The following is a 19,481-nucleotide window of genomic DNA, read 5'->3' on the forward strand; positions in this document are numbered from 1 at the left end:
TAAATTTTTAGGTGTAAGTGCACTGGTGTTAAGTATATTCACAATGTGGTAAATGAGTCTGCAGAGCTTTTTCATGTTGTAAAATTGAAATTCTATTCCCATAAAACACTCTCATTTCCCCCTCCCCCAGCCCCTGGCAGCCACCATTCTGCTTTCTGTTTCTGTGAGTTTGGCTATTTTAGATTCCTCACATGAGCAGAATCATGCAGTATTTGTCTTCTTGCTTTGCTTTATTTCACTTAGCATTATGTCTCCCAGGTTCTTGCCTTTTCCTAAGGCTGACCTATGTTCTGTTGTAGTACATGCCACACTTGTTTTGTGCATGTATCTGTCTGTACATTTGCATTGTCAATCTCTTGGCTCTTATGAACAATGCTGCTATGAACATGGGTGCCAGTTATCTCTTTGAGATCCTGCTTTCGATTCTTTTGAGTGTATACCCAGAAGTGGGAGTGCTGGGTCATGTGGTACTTCTATTTTTAATTTTTTGAGACACTTCTTTACTGTTTTCCTGAAAATTACCATCAGCAATGCCCAAGGATTCTGATTTCTCCACATCCTCACCAGTGTTTATTGCTTTCTGATTATTTTGACAGTGAGCATCCTAATGGTATGAGGTGATATCTCATTGTGGTTTTGCATTTCTCCGATGATTGGTGATGTTGAACATATTTTTATAACCTTGTTGGCTATGTATGTGTTATCTTTGGAGAAATGTCTATTCAGGATTTTATGCCCACTTTTATTTTGTGTGTGTGTGTGTGGTGCTGAGATTCGACCCAGGGATCCACACATGCCAGGTACACACACTACAACTGAGCTGTATTCCCAGCCTTTTAATTTTATTTTGAGACATAGTCCTGCCAAGTTGCCCTGTCCAACCTTTAACTTATACTCTTCCTACTCAGCCTCCTGAATAGCTACAATTATAGGCATGTGCCACTGCATATGGCTTTGAGTATGACTTTTAAATCAGACCAGCCTGAACTTAAATTCTGGCTCTTGCATTTGTGACCTGTTTGGCCAAAAGCAGTTGCTTGACTTCTCTATGCTGCAGCTATAACATGGCACAGTGATAGCACCCACCTCATAAAGGAGGGATGTGGGATCAGTCAGTGAAAGCTGCTTTCCCCACATTTCCTCCTCTAGAAATGACAGCCATTCTTTCCTATGCTTACCTCCTTCACTTTTTAAAAAAAAAAATGTTCCTTTTAGATATACTGACAGTAGAGTGCATTCTGACATATATACATGGAGTATCACTTAGGATCACATTCTTGTGGTTGTACATTATGTGGAGTTACATGAACGTGTATGCCTGTATGAACATAGGAAAGTTATGTCTGGTTCATTTCCTGTCTTTCCTATTCCCATCTTACCTCCTTCACGTTTAACATCACATTTAGGACTTGTAAGTTGCCCAGACTGGTCTTGAACTTGCGATCCTCCTGCCTCAAGTGTGCATCATTGCATCTGGTCATAACTATCAGTTTTTAACAATTATAAACGGAAGTTAATGTGCTGGGATTTGCTGTATTCAGTTAGTGGAGACTTTCAAAAGGAGATGTTGCCTGTCTAGTAATTTTTTTTTTTTTATAAACTGTGATAATGTTTTAAGAAAACATTACCACAAAAGCAGTTTTCAAAAGACATTTGAACTTGAGTTGTCCACGGATTGCATTTAAGCATTTGGAATATATCAGGGTTTTATTTTTATTTACTTTTTTTGTGATGGGGCCTCACCATGTTGCCTAGGCTGCTCTTGAACTCCTGGGGTCAAGGGACCCTCTCACCTCAGCCTCCTGAGTGGCTGGTGCTTCAGGGGTGAACCACTATGCCAGGTTTTAAACATATCTCAGGGTACTCCCTTTTATGGGGCAGAAGCCAGCTCAATGAGTCTGTTTCCATTTGCTAGATGAGAATGTGGAAGCCTGAAACCACTCACACCACTTCCTGGGTGCTTGATGTTCTGGACCTCAGAAGGAAAATCGCTTTCCCAAGTTGATTGAGGCAGAATACTGGCATTATAAGGAAAGCGGTTGGGCTAGGGTTTCCCAGGTGGAAAGGTCATATTTCCACATATACCCAGTGACCATTGTGGGAGTTGAGGGAAGAACTGGGTTCACTATTTTAAACCTCTTGTTTCATCTTGTGGACTTCCCCATCCCCTCTTCTCAGCAAAGCACAAAAGTATTTCCTAACTTTTAAGTCATGGGCTTCCTTTCACAGATTTCGACCTTAGATCACATCCAGATAAGCATTGTGCAATGGATGGGTGGGGCTGGGTTTTTCAGTCCCATATGCGTGCGAGGCAGAGGGAGGCAGCAGAGTTTCTAGCTGGAGTTTTTAACAATTAGGTCCTTGTTGGCCACTGAGGCTGAAGACCTCTCCAGGGTGGCTGTGCAAGCAACAGCCCAGACAGGGCTTCTTTGTGCTTGTGTGGATCACTGAATGCACCTTGACCATTCCTGCTTCTCATGGTCCTGTGTTTCTTCTCTGTACTCCCCATGTCACCTCTCCTTAAGCCCCTTAGAAAACCATCTGCTTCTAATTCTATTTTCTTCCTTTCCCAGCAGTTTTTACCAATGTCTGTCCAGCGTGGGGCTGTGATGTGACCCTGTTGATTTTTTTTTTTTTTTTATCCAGTTGAAAAGCTTCCAGTGTCCTCTCAGAGATTTAAGTGTGCATGTCGTACTCTGACCTCTGTGTGAGTCAGTCATGATCTCCCACCTTCCGAGCCTTGCCCCTGCTTGGGTGCACTCAGACCTTCAGACAGTGATCCCATTATGATGCTTTGAAAGTTGGTAATGGACCATGGTGATGCACACAATGCCCAGAATACAGAAGGAAAGCCTCATCTAAACATACAGCAAAAAGTCAGTGGAAGATGAGAGGGAGAATATAGGAAAATATTGAGTGCTTATGTTTGGGAAGTAGGATGATAGATAACTTTTCCCTTTAAAAATATACACATATACATGTTTACTTTTCCTATGAGGTCATTAAGATTGTTTCTTTTAAAGGGAAGAAAAAGCCAATCAACATGCCTAGAAACCTCCTGGACTTACAGAGGGGAAAATTGAGCTCTTCTTGGAAATTGCCATTTGGACTGTTGTATCATGTTACCAGTAAACTCAGAGTGGGGACTCTGGCTTCTCCAGCTGAGTTCTCTGTCCTGCAGTACACAGTGGCCCCAACCCTTCCCTGCCCAATGACTGCCACCCAAATCCAGGTTCCATCTTGCAGATGGCCATGATAGTTGTTCATGTTACCTCTCATAATGTACCGTCTTTATCATCACATTTTGAAGGCACACCAGTATAGTTTTGGGTGAAAGCCCCGAATTGGCAAAGATGATATAGACCCAGCTCCTCACACGATGAGGTGGATTTGTCATGTGTCATTTAACGTAAAGCTACACACAGGGCACAGTTGGTTCACAGAGCCCTGCCCTTGGGATCGGATTGAAAGTGGGCTTGACGCTAGATAAAGAAGTGTGCAAGTGTAGTCAGGGAGACAAGAAATGCCAAGGGAGAAAGAAGGAGGAGTGTTGGGTGCAGGATAGAACCAAGTTCAAGGTTCTCCTTTCATTGGAAAGCTGCTGCTGTTAAAATCCCTGCAGGGTTTTGTTGCTGTCTTTTATTGATGCAGTGCTCTGTTTTGGCATAAACCTTAATAATTTGAAGGTTCCCAGTTTATCATGACAAAATGATTCTCATTTATTCCAAGCTTAATAAATATTAACATATTTAAGTACAGATTAAATACACTAAATCCATCTATCTATATTACAAATATCATGTAGTAGGAACTATGTTTTAACTCTAGGTTCTTGCACAAAACTTTAATTCTTTTTTGCCTGGATTGTATTTTGTCTGATTTTATATAAAAGGCCTATGATCGTGTCATGTCTGGAGTCTGCATTATTGTTGCTCTTTTCTGCCTGCGTCTCACTCCATGCTGATCAGGGAACTGGGAAGCACATGTCAGTTAAGCATCTTCCTGGGCTGGTGTGCCAGGAAAGGTTGGGTTGGAGTATTGTCCTAACCCTGCTTCCTACTTTGTGGTCAGTTTGTCCTGCACTGACAGGGAAGCAGGCTGGGTGAAGAAGCAGGATAGAAGGTAGACAAGATGGCAGAGTACTTTTAAGCCCTGGTCTAGGACCTGGTAATATAGTTAGAAAAAAGTGGATATAAAAGATGCACTTGCAGCTGTGTTAATGATTTACAGACCAAGTGCCGTGACATGAAGGAAGGGCAGCTCTTTTCTAGAGTAGTGGCTACATGTACTCAAGCAGATCCCTCTTTGTGGCCCCCAGGTCTTCCCTTCCCCCATAAGAAAAAAGAAAAAAAAAAAAGAAAATTTGAATTTTGTCAACCCATCAGGACTCTCAGTGCCGGGCCATCCTCTTCTTTTTGGTTATAACAAAAAGTATTAACTGTGTTTTAAAACTTTCCCTTTTTCTTTGGCTGCTAACTGAACTTTATGGTGAGAAAGCATGCCTCTCCTTACCTCCACATGGCTTTTTTTTCCTTTTTTTTTTTTTTTTTCGTACCAGGGATTGAACCCAGGAGTGCTTTACCATTGAGCCACATCCCCAACCCCTTTTATTTTTTATTTTGAGACAGAGTCTCACCAGGTTATTAGGGCCTTGCTAAGTTGCTGAGGCTGGCTTTGAACTTGCTTGTGATCCTCCTGCGTCCCACCTCCTGGGTCACTGAGATTACATGCATGTACCACCGAGCCTGACGCTAACTGAATTCTTTAAAGGAACGTTTACAGAGGCCCTATAAAGTTTTTCTTCCCCCTGCCCAGATCCAAATGCTGGTCCCTAAGCCCCAGTGAGATGGTGTTTGGAGATAGACCTTTGGGAGGTGATTTGATTCAGATGAGGTCATGTGTGTAAATCCCTCATCAATGGAATTAGTGCCCTTATAAAAGGAAGAGACTCCACAACTTCCTCTCTCTACCATGTGAGGATATAGTAGGCAGGAAGTCAGAACGATGGTCCTCACAGAATGATACCCTGATCTTGGAACTTCCCTCCAGAACTGTGAGAAATACATATCTGTTTAAGCCGCTGTGTCTGTGGTGTTTTGTTATAGCAGCCCAACCTAAGATAGATAGCTCTGTTCCCTATCACTTCCTGGTTGCCAGCATGGATTTTGCACACAGCTTCGTGGGGTGAAGTTTGAAAGCTCTCTACATCATGCAGTCATTTTTTATTCTTTTTAGGTCTAGTTTTGGTCCTTATAGCACCTTGTGCTACAGACAGGAAAGGTTCAAGGGTGAGGAAATTGGTCTCACCATGCCTCTAGAGAAACTGGGAAGCAGAAAGGTCTCCTAGGTCCTACTCCATCTTCCTTGGCAGAGCCGGGTGGCTATAGTATCAGGATTTGCAGAGGCCAGAGCTGGAGAGGAGGAGCACACAGTGGGGGTACTTGGAGCCGTGCTGTAAACAAGCTGTTTTTCTGCAGATGGCTAAACAGCACAGATTGGGAAATCATGATCTTAGCTTTTAGTAGTATATTTTCTGTTTGTGTTGGGTGACTCATTGGTCTGTGTCTCTGATTATTTATGTTCAAATCTGGAAGGAAATTTATTATTGCTATAATAGTGTGGGTGGTTGATTTGGGTCACCAGGGAGGGACCGCTTTCTGAATGCATTTCTTAAGAAAATGGTATTAATTTTAGTTCAAACAATTGTCTTTGACAGAGATAATGCCTTTTGGCCAGTGTTTGAAAAGCAGGATGTATTTTTAAACTTTAATAGTCATGTCACTGTTAATGGATGAAGTCATTGCTTAATTATTTTGAAATAATTTGTTTGAAATATACCAGGTTCTCTAGTATCACATTGTCACATAATGTGATACCACCAGTTAAGGTAAAATAACCTAGAGTAACTGAGTAAAATAACTGAAAAAGTACTGAATGTCAAAAGCCAGGAGTTTTCAAACTTTGGTGTACGTTATTAGAATTCCCTGTTGTGTGAATCCAGGCTGCTGGTCTACCCCAGGGTTTGTGATCCAGCAAATCTGGGTGGGTGGGGCTGAGACCCTGCATTTCTAAGAAGCTTCTAGGGCATCTGCTGCTGGTGGGGGGACTACACTTTGAGAACCACTCCTGTAAACTAATAGCAACCCACGTGCTGTTGTCAGTCAGGCACCTCTTATCTTCTGTGCCCATAGTGAGGTCCACACAGAGCCAGTTTGATCAATAACTGTAGCCATGCAGCCACATAGCATTAATGACGTAAATGACAAATGTTGGATGGTCTAACGTTTTTAAAAATCCATGTGTATGAGACCAGAAGGCCAAGTGTGGGTGTCAGGGTAAATCCCCATGTGGTTCCTGTTCACTGGCTCTCTGACACAACTTAACGACAAGGCATTTTTTCATGTCTGCACCCCAGTCACTTGGGCCTGGAGTCTGTGCCCCAGAGGACCTTGTAGTCCTGTTTGCTGCTTTCCCTTCTTAGTCTTCCCCGGAATGCTCCAGGATGACCTGATCTGCTTCTCTGGGCCCCTCTTGCATTTATTATCTGTGCTCAGAATGGCTGAGATGCTCGGCCACAGTTTACACCAGCCAGTGCTATGGGTCCAGAGAGGAGGTGCCTCAGTACCCAGCTAGACAGGGAGCAACAGGAAGAAGCATCTCGGAGGGCATGACCTTAGAGCTGAACTTTGGTGGAGGAGGAGGGGAGATAAGGAAAGGCCAAAAGGACCTCTCAGCTCTTGCGGGAATGGGCATCCCTGCTCACCTCTGCTTCCATGTGGCCATGGGTCCTGGACACATCAAGGCTTTGATGAGGGGCCTCCTGTTGGGGGAAGCTGCTTGGAACTACACTGCTGTTTCATTTCTTTCTTTGCAAAACATGAGTTTCTCACCTCAAGTACCCTCCAGTACACCAGTGTTCCTTGTTATCCCTACTTGTCTGAATGTGGAGTAGTCTAAGCAAAGAAAAGATTTTACCAACGGATTTCTTTATTTGGGGAACAAAATAAATAATGATGTTAATAAGAATTCAACACTTAACTCTTGCCCAAGCACTGTCTAAAGTGCTTTCAAGCGTTTTCCATTTAATGCCCACAAGAATGCTGTGGAGACGGATGCTATTAATGTCAGTGATTTACGGATGGAAACTGAGGCACATAAGCAAGCAGCTACCCTGGTGTGATAAGGTGCTTTCTCCTTTTCTCTTTGCATTCATTCCTGTTGCCCTGAGGCATTGGAATGAGCAGGCCTGGGGTCTGAGTTCTAGTCCTAATTCCACTGACTGACTAGCTGTATGTCCCAAGCTCTTGTCATTTAGGGATTAAAACAGTCTCCAGTGTATCTGGTGGTTGTGAGGATGAAATCAGTGGGCACTTGTACACTGCTCAGAAACTGGGACTTTGGACCTCTTTGAGCCTCAGTTTTCATATCTGGGAAGGGAAGAGGGTTGAGCGAGGTCATCTTCTAATGTCCCTTTCAGCTCAAGAGTTCCAGTGCTTCTCAGAGTGCTGACCATATCCTTCATGGCTCTGAAGAAGGAAGGAAAAATGAATATGGAGTGGAGGGGCAGCCATTATGCAGTGGCTGCTGGCTGGACACTGCCTGGCTTCTGAGCACACTCCTCGGGGACATGTTCTGTTGGCATGCACCAAAGGGCTTCTGTGGGCTACAGTTTGAAATCAGTGTGATATAAGTGGGAATAGAGCAAACTATTACAAAGGTCAGCATTTTGTATTCTGACTAAGGTTGAATATTTGTTTCTCTTTAGTTTTTTATCTTTTATAAAAAGAGGAGAGTCCTAACTTTCAGCCTCCAAAAGTAGCATCACTCCCCTTGCAAATTCAAAAACAAATGTCATTTTTTTCAAACTATGTAATTTTATCACATGCATTAAATTTTTTTGACAGCTTTTTTTTTTTTTTTGGTTCTTCCCAAGCTTCTGTACACCTCAGCTTTGAGAGCCATGGCCTCCCCACCACTGGGGGCAAACAAAGCTCTTAGTGCCTCCTGCCCCTGTAGATGAGCTCCGACTGGAAGGGAGGAAGCCAGAGGCAGACCAGAGTTCCTGCTAGGTCTGCCGTCTGCTTCCTCCTCAGTCCTGTGCTCTGTGACTCCTCCTGGCTCTCTTCCCCAGAGTCCTACTGCTGTGTGACCTTGATGGCTTCTTCTTCTCCTTCTCCTTCCAACCTTCTCCTTAGAGCTGCTGTCATAGCCCAGACCAGGCCAGGTGTGGGCTTTTGGCTCCCTCATCTCTGTCATCTTCACATAGCCTTGGCAGATGGCTAGTTTTGGAGAGAGAGGATGAAGATCTCTGCAAGGCTTCTGCTTCTGTTCTGCAGATCATGGCTGCCTTTTTGAATTTGTGTGCCTGCCTCCCCATCCTTCTCCTCCCCGCCTCTCCATTGCTTCCCATCTCAGCCAGGGCTTGGCTCTATTCTGAGTTCATATCTCTTTTGCAAACACTTGTCCACACTGTTTTGTAATGGCCTTCCGTTTGGCTGATCCATGGGGCCCATGTAATCCCTAATGGCCAGTTTCTTTCTAGTACTGAAGAATGTATATAAGAAACCAATTTTATCTTTTAAAAAATCCTCAGTCTTCTGGACTTCCCAGTGACTTAGTAATACAGAGGTTGGCCAGGCATTCAAGACCTCTCACTGAGGCTCACCAACCTTGTCTTCTCTTTTCACATGTGTTAACATCTGGTCCTTAGCCAAAGTGGGTCATTAGCAAGGGTGAGTTGATAATTACCTGTGAGCCTTATTTGTACTGATCCATTTACTTGAACTTTCTCCCATCATTTCCACCTGTCTGAATTTTACCTGTTCATCAAGTATGGACCTCTTTCTGAAAAAAATGGTGTTCATGTTGCTGTTAAGATTGATGGTTGACAACCTATTGGGTGTTTATTTAGGGGCTGGGTTTTTTTCCTCCCACATAATAATCCTTTGCAATAAGCAATATTATATAAGTTTTGCATACAAATGAAACTGAGGTATGAAGCGATCATGTAGCCTGTTTGGGTTTGACTAATTAGATTCCTGGTGGAGCCAGGATTTGATCTCAGACATGGCTCCAAACTGTTAACCTGATAAATGGCAGGAATCATCCTTCTTTCCTGAACTTCCTAGAACACTTTCTTTGTATTTCCTTTATTCTCATAGTCATGCACTTCTCTCTGTCACCCTGTTGAAATATGAGGTACTGTATCTTGTTCATACCTGGATTTGTAGCAACATTTCCATGCATGTGGCAAGAACTTAAAATTACTTTTTTCATTATACAAATTAATTTTTACAGTATTACATTTTTCTATTGCTAGACTAACATGTAATATAACTGTAGAAAATAATGAGATTCTTGTTGGATTATTTTCCATAAAACATCCAAAGAAGTCCTGGCAGAATTGAGACAATCTCGGGTAGATGAATCTACTCATGGGGGGTATTCCTTGTGCATTGGGCATGGGAACATGGCAGAGAATGCAGAAGTCTCTGCCTTCCTGGCCTCTGCCTCCTATTGTAGTAGAGGTAAAGTTGTTTATAGTCTGTAAACAGTTTGACAGCCTTAAGTCTACATGGTCATTTTAGTTTTTTTTAAAGAAATGTTCTTTGGCTGTTGGTAACAACAGATGCTGCAGATGTTAATCCCTGTTGTCATTACCCTCCTCCAGAGAGTTCATGTTCAGTTTGAATCTTCCTTTCCAAAAGCTACTCATGTTATTGAAAGAGAGCAACTGAAAATTTTGAAAAGTTACTTTTTCTTTTGGCATGAGAACTCAGGATTTTCAGGAGGGCTGGGAGAGTATAAAATGTTCTGTTGTGGGCTAACACATGGCAAAAAGCCAGAAATTTGGAGAATAAAGACCTGTGTCTTCATTTTCTTCCCGGAGCTTCTCTTCCAGGACATTAACATGGGATTTAATGTCATGTCTATAAAGGGAGAACTGCAGCTCAAGATTTAATGTTTGTGTTTTGTGAAAGTGCAAGCCCCTGCATTCCATGCTTTAGAGAGTCAGATACTGGGCAAGGAGGAGAGTGTGTGTGTGTGGCTTTCCCTCCTTTTCTGTCACAGTACTGATTCTGGTCACAGCAGCAATCCAGTGTTATACTCTTCCCTGTACATTTGTGAGCAGAGAAAAAGAAGAGAGTAGCAGCCAAGCTTGTTGGAAAGTAATTTGGCATCCAAAATATGCACCAGCATGGATTATATTTACAACTCTTTTGGGAATGTCACAGCAGTGATTTAAATGGAGACAATTGTCTCTTAGTACCCCTGAATTATGACTGGTTTTAAATTCTTAGAACCCATTGGAAGCTGTTGTCTGGAAGTCTACATCACTTAAGCATTCTACATCCCGTCATTAAAGAAGATGTCAGAATAGTAAAATCTAATCCTGGACTAGTGCGTTGTCCCAGCCCTTTGGTTTTGTGGCTTTGTAGACTTTATAAATATGTCTGTCAGTGCCTGTGGTCTCCACATTCAGGCAGTTGGAGGTGAATGTCATTTTTCACATTTCGCACTGAGGGACTGGAACCCCAAAAGGCATTTGTGTTTATAAAGAGGCACCAACAGTTTGGGTGTCTGGGAGGAGGGGCAGCGGGTGGAGCAGCCCCAAGGCAGCCTCTGTCCTGCTGAACTGGGCCTTTCTACCTGGGCCTCTGGGAGAACACAATAGAGTGAAGAAGCCTGATCACCAAGATTGCTCTGGAAACTATTAGAAATGTAAAAGTGGCCCTTCTTAGACCACTTAGCACAGTGCACGTAAGGGACTTGATAAATACTGGTGTGGTTGGCTTAGGAATTATCCGTGTTAAAAATAATGCCCATATTTATTGTGAGAGCAGGGTTCACAGCCAACAGCCATCTAACATTTTCACTATATTTCCCTGCTTAAGCCCCTGTGTATGTGAATCCACATGTCACAAGATTGTACCCAAAAACATGCGTGCAAAAAAGAACTGATTGCAATACTACTGCCTTGTCCCAAATCTGGATCCTGTTGCATTGATAAGAAAACAGCCCACTTGGCCTGATTGAGCCAGGCCAAATTTAGAACAAACAAATATGTTAATTATTCCCGCTTACAAATTACCAAACTACTTTGTAATTAGTCTATTCTTTTTTTAAATATTTATTTTTTAGTTTTAGGTGGACACAATATCTTTATTTTACATTTATGTAGTTCTGAGGCCATGCATGCTAGGCGAGCACTCTACCACTGAGCTACAACCCCAGCCCCATAACTACTCTATTCTTAACATGAACAAAAGATAATATTTTAAAAGTTCATTCTTAATTATAAACTCTTAAAAAAAATTAGTAATTTTACCACATTAAATACATTTGGGTGAAGAGAATATATTTTTTAATCTCTTCCTAGGGTTGTGTAGAGAAAAGTGAGTTTGTTTTCTCTTTGAATCGGGGATTCTCATAGGGTGATTTTGTCCCTCCTGCCCATTTAGTGATATCTGGAGGCATTTTTTAAAAATTGTCATTACTGGATGGCTTGACACTACCATCGTCTTATGGGTATTGCACAGGGATGCTCCAAAACATTCTGCAGTGCACAAAACCATCCCTTGTGACAAAGGATTATCCAGCCAAAAATGTCACTAGTGCTGAGGTTAAAACCCTGCTATAAACTACTAGGTTTATTTTCTGACCTTTACAAAGTATCAACTTTTATTTGGCTTATCCACGGGGTGAAATTAATACTGATAATAATTTCTTCGTGTTCTGTCTTTGGCTTTGATACTCTGACCAAGTTTGGGACAAATTCTTGTCACGTGTGAAAGGCCTAAATTCAGACAGTTTCCAGCAGCAGCATTTGAACTATTCTGTCAGTGATAACTGGGATGGAAGGAAGAGCTTCCTTGATGTGGTGGTAAGCCCATGGGGTTGTATAAAGGCCAAAGAGAAGTGCAACGTGGAACCCTACTGTTCAGAGTGTGCTTCCGCAGCCAGCAGTAGCTGCATCATCTGAAGCCTGATAGAATGCAGACTCTTGGCCTCCCCTCAGTCAGACTCAATCAGAGTCTGATTTTACAAAGATCCCCTGTGTAATGCTTGTGCAGTCAAAGTTAGAGAAGCAAGACTAAGTACTTCTAATTTTGCAGGAAAATATACCTTGCTTCAAATCATGGCTCTGCTCTTACTTGCCATATGACTTGACTCAGTTACAAACTCTCTTAGTTATTTGGGCTGCGAAATGGGGATAATAATGTCACCTATTTCATGAGAATCAGATAAGCTTATTTGTGTCAAAGACTTCTCTCTCAATAAACTGTAGCTAATGATTGACACTCAGGAGGAGAAAGTAAACAGGAAGGATGGAACTAGAGGAAGGAGGGCTGATGAAGAGAGCCCTTGTTCATCAATAGGGTTGAAAAGGGAAGAGGATTTCCTGGTTGGCTGCACCTGATAGTCAGTGGGGCCCCCCCTCTGTTAACGTGCACAGGCCCCGGTGCTCCTGCACTTGCACTAAAGCCCAACCTGGTGCTGCTCTCTGCTGCCTTACTACCTGCCCCCATCAGGCAGGACTTCTCACAAGTTCCTTTTTTGAAATAGTCCTTTGCAAGTCAGTGGGAGTGTAACTGCTTCCTGTATGAGAGAAAGCAGAACTTTAATCATGATGCATGTGTAGCAGAGATGTTAAGAGAGGAAAGGAAAAAGAAAGGAAAAGACTTCAAGCTGCAGAATAAGAGTACTGACAGAGTTCTTTTAAATAACAATTAATTTAAACATGTTCAGTAATGACTATTCTTAAGTATGTATTGGCGGGGGTGTGATTTGTTTTTAACTATTTTGCAGGAGGACACTTTTTCAACTTATTTTAATCAAAATAGATTTGTACTATTTTCCTTTAAGTATAAAAATGTCTATTGTTACATATTTAGAAAATTCAGGAAATAATAACAGCATGCCAAAACCCAGGACCTGTTTACTCTTCCTTCATGCAGTACTTATTTATGTATCACCTGCTGGTACTCGGTGCTCAGCTGCTATGCTCAGTGATGAGCAAACCATTGTTCAAGGAAGGAAGATTCTAGCTACCTTTCTTTTCAATATTTTTATAATTAAGTAGGTAAAATTTCAGTGCATTTCTTTTCATCATTTTTTCTGTGCCACATATGTAAGACAATCGATAAGAGCTAATATTTATTGCATTCTTGCTGTGTGTTGGGCTCTGTTCTAGGTGTTTTGTATCTTATGTATTAATTCAGTCGCTTTATTGCTGCTCTGAGACATTTGACTGTTCTTTCCACTTCACAGGTCAGGAAGTTGAGGCATCTTAGAGAGGTTAAGTAGCTTGCTAAATATCACACAGTCAATAAATGGCAGAGTCTTGATGAATATTCAGTCAGCCTGGCTCCAGAGCCTCCTCTGTTTATCACTAAACTGTGCTGCCTTTCACACTGTTTATAGAAGAGATGATACTTGTATTAACCAGCAAGAAAATACCCCCAACTTAATGAAAGTAAATGGTTTATTTAACTCATAGTTTGGGAGGTTCAAGTCCATTGTGGGCTAGAACCTCATTGGTTTGGACCTCTATTGAGGGCACTGGATTCCAGTGGCAGGAGTATGCTTAGGGTGAGAGGTCACATCTTGAGCCAGGAAGCAAAGAGAGGGATAGAGACCAGGATCTAAAATTCTCTTTGGAGGACACAGCCCCAGTGACCTCAGGGTCTCTCCCTAGGTCCCACCTCTTAAATGTCCATGAACCTTTAATACCACCACCCTGGAGACCAAGCCTTTATGTATAGGTCTTTGGGAAGTTACACCCAAACCATAGCAATACTATATAGACAATTTTGATTTGCACTTTTTCGTTGAATATTACACACAAACATCCTTTCTCTTATAATGAGATAAACTTTCTAGTTATTTCTAAAGGAAGTAGAATTTCTATTTAAAAAAATCGTAATGAAATAGGAATGTATGGCGCTCTTTAGAGCTGCACATTTGACTGCTTACAGAGATCATAAAGCATTCTTATTTAGTGTTTATATTTTTTAATCCAGCAATATTAAGAGGAGTTAAGATGGTCAGGTTACTTTAAGAAATTAAACATTTGTACTCTTGTTTGATCTCATAGATTTAATTGAGGAAAACAAGTCCAACTTTAGATAAGGATAGCAGTAATGTCGATGACTATTATGGAAATTACGGTAATGTGGAATGGTATTGGAGCTATTAACTAGAAGAGCTTGTAGGTTTGTGTTATGGGTGGTTGAGAGGCTCAGGCTGCCTGTGAAGGTTTTTCATGGTGTGTGTTGAGACCATGGTTTTATTTGCAAAGATTCAGTTTACACAGAAGCATGTTAAGTCCCATGAAATCCAGTTATACAGGAACCTCCGCTGGTCTTCATAGATAGGGTCACAGTGAGAGGGTGGGACATTCTCTGTACATATTTATGTGGTATTTGTGAGTTATGACAACAGTGTGTGCCAGCAATGTATTTTCTACAGGTGAGAAAGGTATAGATTTATAAAAGGTAAATAGATTTAAACTAATATATGGACATTGAAAAACCCACAACACAGGGAAACATTGAGTAGGAGGAATATCTAGCAAGAATAGGCTCTGAGCTAAGCAGATATGGGATGGAATCCTGTCCACCTGTTTATTCCTTATAAAACTTTGAGTAAGTTACTTGGCCTTTCTGACCTTAGTTTCCTTGTTAGGCTAATATTGCTTTCTGGATTTGTCATCAGGATTAAATGAGTCTGTGTGAAAATGCCTGGCACAATGCCCAGCCTAGATGATCTGTTAATGGTCACTGTTTTTGTTGACTATTAAACATGTTTTCATGTTTATTCAGAATACATAGTCATATAACACAGTGTGAATACATATGGAAGCCAGGATGCTTGGATTCCAATCTAGGCTTTGCTACTTTCTGGGTTTGTGATAACTTATCAAGTTACTTAACTCCCTATGCCTTAGTTTGCTTTTTAAAAAAAAAAAAAAAAAATGGTATAGAGTACTTGTGTCTTAGGGTGATTGTGAGTGTTAAATGATTATACATACAGTCCTTAGAGCATGGTATAAAGTAACCACCAAAAGAATATTTGCTGTTATTATCAGTAGTGCTGTTATTCAATAACTTCTTTAGAATATAATGTTACACCTTAAAACTTATGTTTAAACTACAGCAGCTTTTGCTTACATTTTGATATGTCAGTGTTTCATGTTTTTGCTCTGACTTACATAAATTTTAAATTTGGTGATGTCATTATGTTTTATGTAAATGAGAAGAATTTGTTGATTGGGCACTATGTTTGAATACACATAAATTTTTTGTTGTTGCTAAAAAATTACCATTCTGGTATGTCTTCTTTCCTCCCCAGATTATTCAGAGCTGGGAGAGCTCCCCCCACGGTCTCCTTTAGAACCAGTATGTGAAGATGGACCCTTTGGCCCTGTACCAGAGGAAAAGAAGAGGACATCACGGGAGCTTCGTGAGCTGTGGAAAAAGGCTATTCTGCAACAGATACTGCTTCTCAGAATGGAGAAGGAAAATCAGAAGCTACAAGGTTGGTTTGCCATATTGAAACTGAACAGGCCTGATGATCTTAATTCATTGTGTACTAAAGTGAATCACATCAGTCATAAGCATGATTCTTAAAACAACAAAAAAATAACTTAACATACATTTCAATCATATGTTTACTTTTTTTTTTTTACTGTTTACCTTCTAGAGATTTAAAGTTGTCCCCCCAACTATATTAATTGTTCCTAGGTGGTCATTATTAGCACAGTGTCTAGAACTTCTGAAATACAAGTTGTAGTTTAAGCTCTAACCTCTGAAAGGTATATTTTGTTTTGTTTTCCTCTGTCTTCCTACTTTATCCTCAGCCAGGGTCTCTACCTGGGTGTTATGTATAAACTGATTCTATGGAAGTCCTTAAAGTTTGTAACCTTACTCTACGCCTTTTTTACTGAGTTGCAAGTAACTTGAAAAAACATGAGCCAAGCCTTGTCTGTGCTGATACCAACAGTATCAAAATAGGACAAAGATATGAAAGTTAAGATTTTGTTCATTTTCTGTTTCCATACTGATGCTTAAACCAATAAATACCATTTTTCTGAATAGCTTAAGAAGCTAAGTGTACATGGCTTGTGGAAAGAGAGCTGCCTGGATGTAAATTAATGAAGATTTTAGGAAGTCTGAACATAAATTTCAAAGGGAAACAGTAGCAGGGGTTCTGTCATGTTACCATTGCCTGAAGGAGTTTTAGAAGGAGAGTACATTCCATTGAGCATTACCCTGGATTGCAGATTTTTGTTTTCTTATCTTTTTTTTTTAAGATCTTTTTTTAAAAGATGGACAGACACAACATCTTTATTTATTTTATTTATTTTTATGTGGTGCTGAAGATCAAACCCAGTGCCTCACATATGCGAGGCAAACTCTCTGCCGCTGAACTATAACCCCAGCCCCTAATCTTGACCTTGGTGTTTGTATAGAGCTAAAAGTCATTTTGACACCAAATCTATTATAAGACTCCTCATGAATGCATTATATCTCATATGAGTTCCAGTTGTATAGAAACCTCTGCTCCTCTTTGCACTTGGTGTCATGCATGGTGCATAGCAAGTGAGCATATCCAGAAGATATTTTTGAGTTACAACAGTGTGCACTTGCAGCACAGTTTCTATGGTTGAGAACTGTACAGATTCGTGAAATATAATAAAGAGTTAAGATAGGCATATCATTTTGACCAAAAAGAATAAGTGAAATATAAAATAATAAGACCCTTTGATATGAAATAATTCAATGATTCAAATAGCTGCTTTCAAGTGAAACCAGCTCTCTAGTGTGCAGTATTGAAGTTGAGAGAGATGAGTCATCCCATCAAAAAGCTGTGGAAGGCATTGGCACAGGGAGGGCAGTGTAGGTGAGTGCCGAGTTTTTTTCCAACTTTATTTTTCTACCATTTTCTATATGTTCTTGAAGGTAATTCTATAAGCAGGTGTCTAAAAAAACATTTGATAAGTGTCTTAGTCAGCTTTTTAGCTGCTGTGACTGAAAGACCTGACCAGAACAACTGCAGAGGAGGAAAAGTTTAAGGGCTCATGGTTTCAGAGGTCTCAGTCCATATACAGCTAATCTATCATGGCAGAAGAGTATAGCAGAGGGAAGCAGCTCACTGATGATCAGGAAGCAGAGAGAGAGAGAGGTCTCCACTTGCCAGATACAAATATATACCCTACAGCCATGCCCCAAAGCTCCACCTCCTTCAGCCACACCCCACCTGCCTCCACTTACCACTGTTAATCCCAGCAGAGAAAATACACTGATTAGGTGAAGGCTATAACCCAATCATTTCTCCTCCAAGCCTTCTTTCATTATCTCACACCTGAGCTTTTGGAGGACACCACATCTAAAGAGATGGACATGGCGCTACTAAGTATGCCATCAGCTAAGTGAAAGCTTTGGAGCACAGCATTTTTTTATTATGTTTATATTGGGCTTTTGGGAGCCTGAGACAAGAAGATCTCAAGTTCAAAGCCAGCCTCAGCAAAAGCAAGGCGCTAAGCAACTCAATGAAACCCTATCTCTAAATAAAATACAAAATAGGGCTGAGTATGTGGCTCAGTGGTTGAGTGCCCCTGAGTTCAATCCCCTGTACCCCCACCCCCTAAAAAAAGGCAGTTACATTCCCCGTGTGGGTCAGGATGCTTAACCGTCTGTTGGCCAGCCTTCTTGCAAATGACAGCCATGTAAAATCAGGGCAGAGCTACAGAAGGGGAAAGATGCTGGATGACTTCTTTAGAACATTAGGAGAAATTGTGACTGTAAGTGGTGAGGTGAGATCAGCACCTCACAAGAGCAGAGTGTGTGCTGCTGTGCCAGTGATGACTGGGCAGACTAGGAAGAGCAGGTGGGCATTTGCTGGGTTACCTGGAACATCTTGCCAGGTGTTGCATAAGTCACTGGCCCTTGCCAGCATCTTTCTACTGCTTCCTTGTTCCATCGGGCTTTTTGGCAGTGTTTAGTTCTTATGGCCTTTTATTTTTATTACTTGAATTTGATTTTCCTTTGTAGCTCTATTATTGTTTGACATATGTTTATCTTTGTGGTCAAATCATGATCAACTTGCTGAATATAGATCAACTTGCTATATTATTCTCTACAGTCCCTGTATTTCTGAGAAAAATAATCAGCAATAACAGACTGATTGCTGGAAAATATTAATGAGTTTTTTGTGGGGTCATTTGGGAGTGCAGCTAGAACTATTATTCCATTACACCCAGGAGCAAGATTTAACAATTTTAACAAGATTTACACAGTTGGAGAGTGTACTATGTACTGGAGAGACCATCATTCTGTGATGATATTATTTTCTTCATTTGCTTCTTAAAAGAAGGTTAAATTGCATCTCTTGAAATTGATTAAGGGTTCGAGCTGACTTGGATACTCTTTGGAAAAGAAATTAAAAGGGTGCCGCAAATAACCGGGGGGTGGGGTGGGGGGGGGGTGACGAACAACTTGTGTAGATTGATACAGCAGGAGTGGGAGCCGTTTATTGTAGGACAGGAGGGGTATGTATACATTACACACAGCTTACCTTACTTAACATAAACTAGATACAGCAGTCAACCAATAAGGAATCTCCACACTTAACGGCTCGCTGGCGTTCCTTCACAGACCACTCCCTCTGTCAAAATGCCAGGCGCCATCTTGACTTGTTTACAGACCCTAACAAAAGGGTATGCATGAGAAAGTTGCTCCTCTGGTTAAGCCTGTTTCCTGATTTTTGACTGTAGAGATCAAATGTCTGTTGCTTCTGGAGGCATTGCATCCTGGAAGGGATCAAACCACATCACTGAAATCTATCTCACACCCTTGTAGGGTCTTGGCAGCTAATCTTGTCATTTCCTCAAAGTTACACAGCTAATTTGTGGTGGTGTTAGGACCAAAATGCATCACCTTTCTCAAGCTAGCAGGCTTCCATTGAATCTCTCTGCAAGGTTTTTGTTTGTGCAAGGCTGTGGATGGAGCCCATGGTTTCCCACATGCTAGGCAAGTGGGAAACTACTGAACTACATCCCTTTCCCTTTTTATTTTGTGACAGGGCCTTGCTAAGTTGCCCAGGCTGGCCTTGAACTTGTGATCTTCTGCACTCAGCCATCAGAGTACCTGGGATTATAGGCATGAACCATTTCACCTGGCCACCACCACCACCACCACCACCTATTTTTAAATACAGACGTGAACATCCTGATGCAGGACAGCAGAATGTACTTTAGTGTAACCATGATTTGGGATTAGCATGTTATTGCTTGTCAGATTAATTCATATAGCTGCATTTTATGCTTAATTAAGATTAAATGTTCATCATTATTGCATCTCCATATGATGTGATAATATTAAATTTCCAGTTGCAGGTAAAGATATTTTGATTTACAAAAGCTTTTTCCCTAAATGATGCATATTTGTTGTGAAAAATGAATTAAATCCTTAGTGTAG

The 19,481-nt window shown here is 41.1% G+C and overlaps 1 protein-coding gene across 4 annotated transcripts in view; it reads left to right on the forward strand.

Annotated features, from left to right (window-relative positions):
- Tbc1d1 (TBC1 domain family member 1) overlaps positions 1–19,481 on the forward strand; it is a 218,940-nt gene that overhangs the window by 161,467 nt on the left and 37,992 nt on the right. For all 4 annotated transcript variants that reach the window (XM_027938840.2, XM_071614212.1, XM_027938823.2 and 1 more), the window contains one exon: positions 15,355–15,540. In XM_027938840.2, the coding sequence (XP_027794641.1) occupies positions 15,355–15,540 (186 nt within the window). The remainder of the gene's footprint in view (positions 1–15,354; positions 15,541–19,481) is intronic.

The sequence above is a fragment of the Marmota flaviventris genome, chromosome 7, assembly GCF_047511675.1.
Source record: "Marmota flaviventris isolate mMarFla1 chromosome 7, mMarFla1.hap1, whole genome shotgun sequence".
Taxonomy (NCBI): Eukaryota; Metazoa; Chordata; class Mammalia; order Rodentia; family Sciuridae; genus Marmota; species Marmota flaviventris.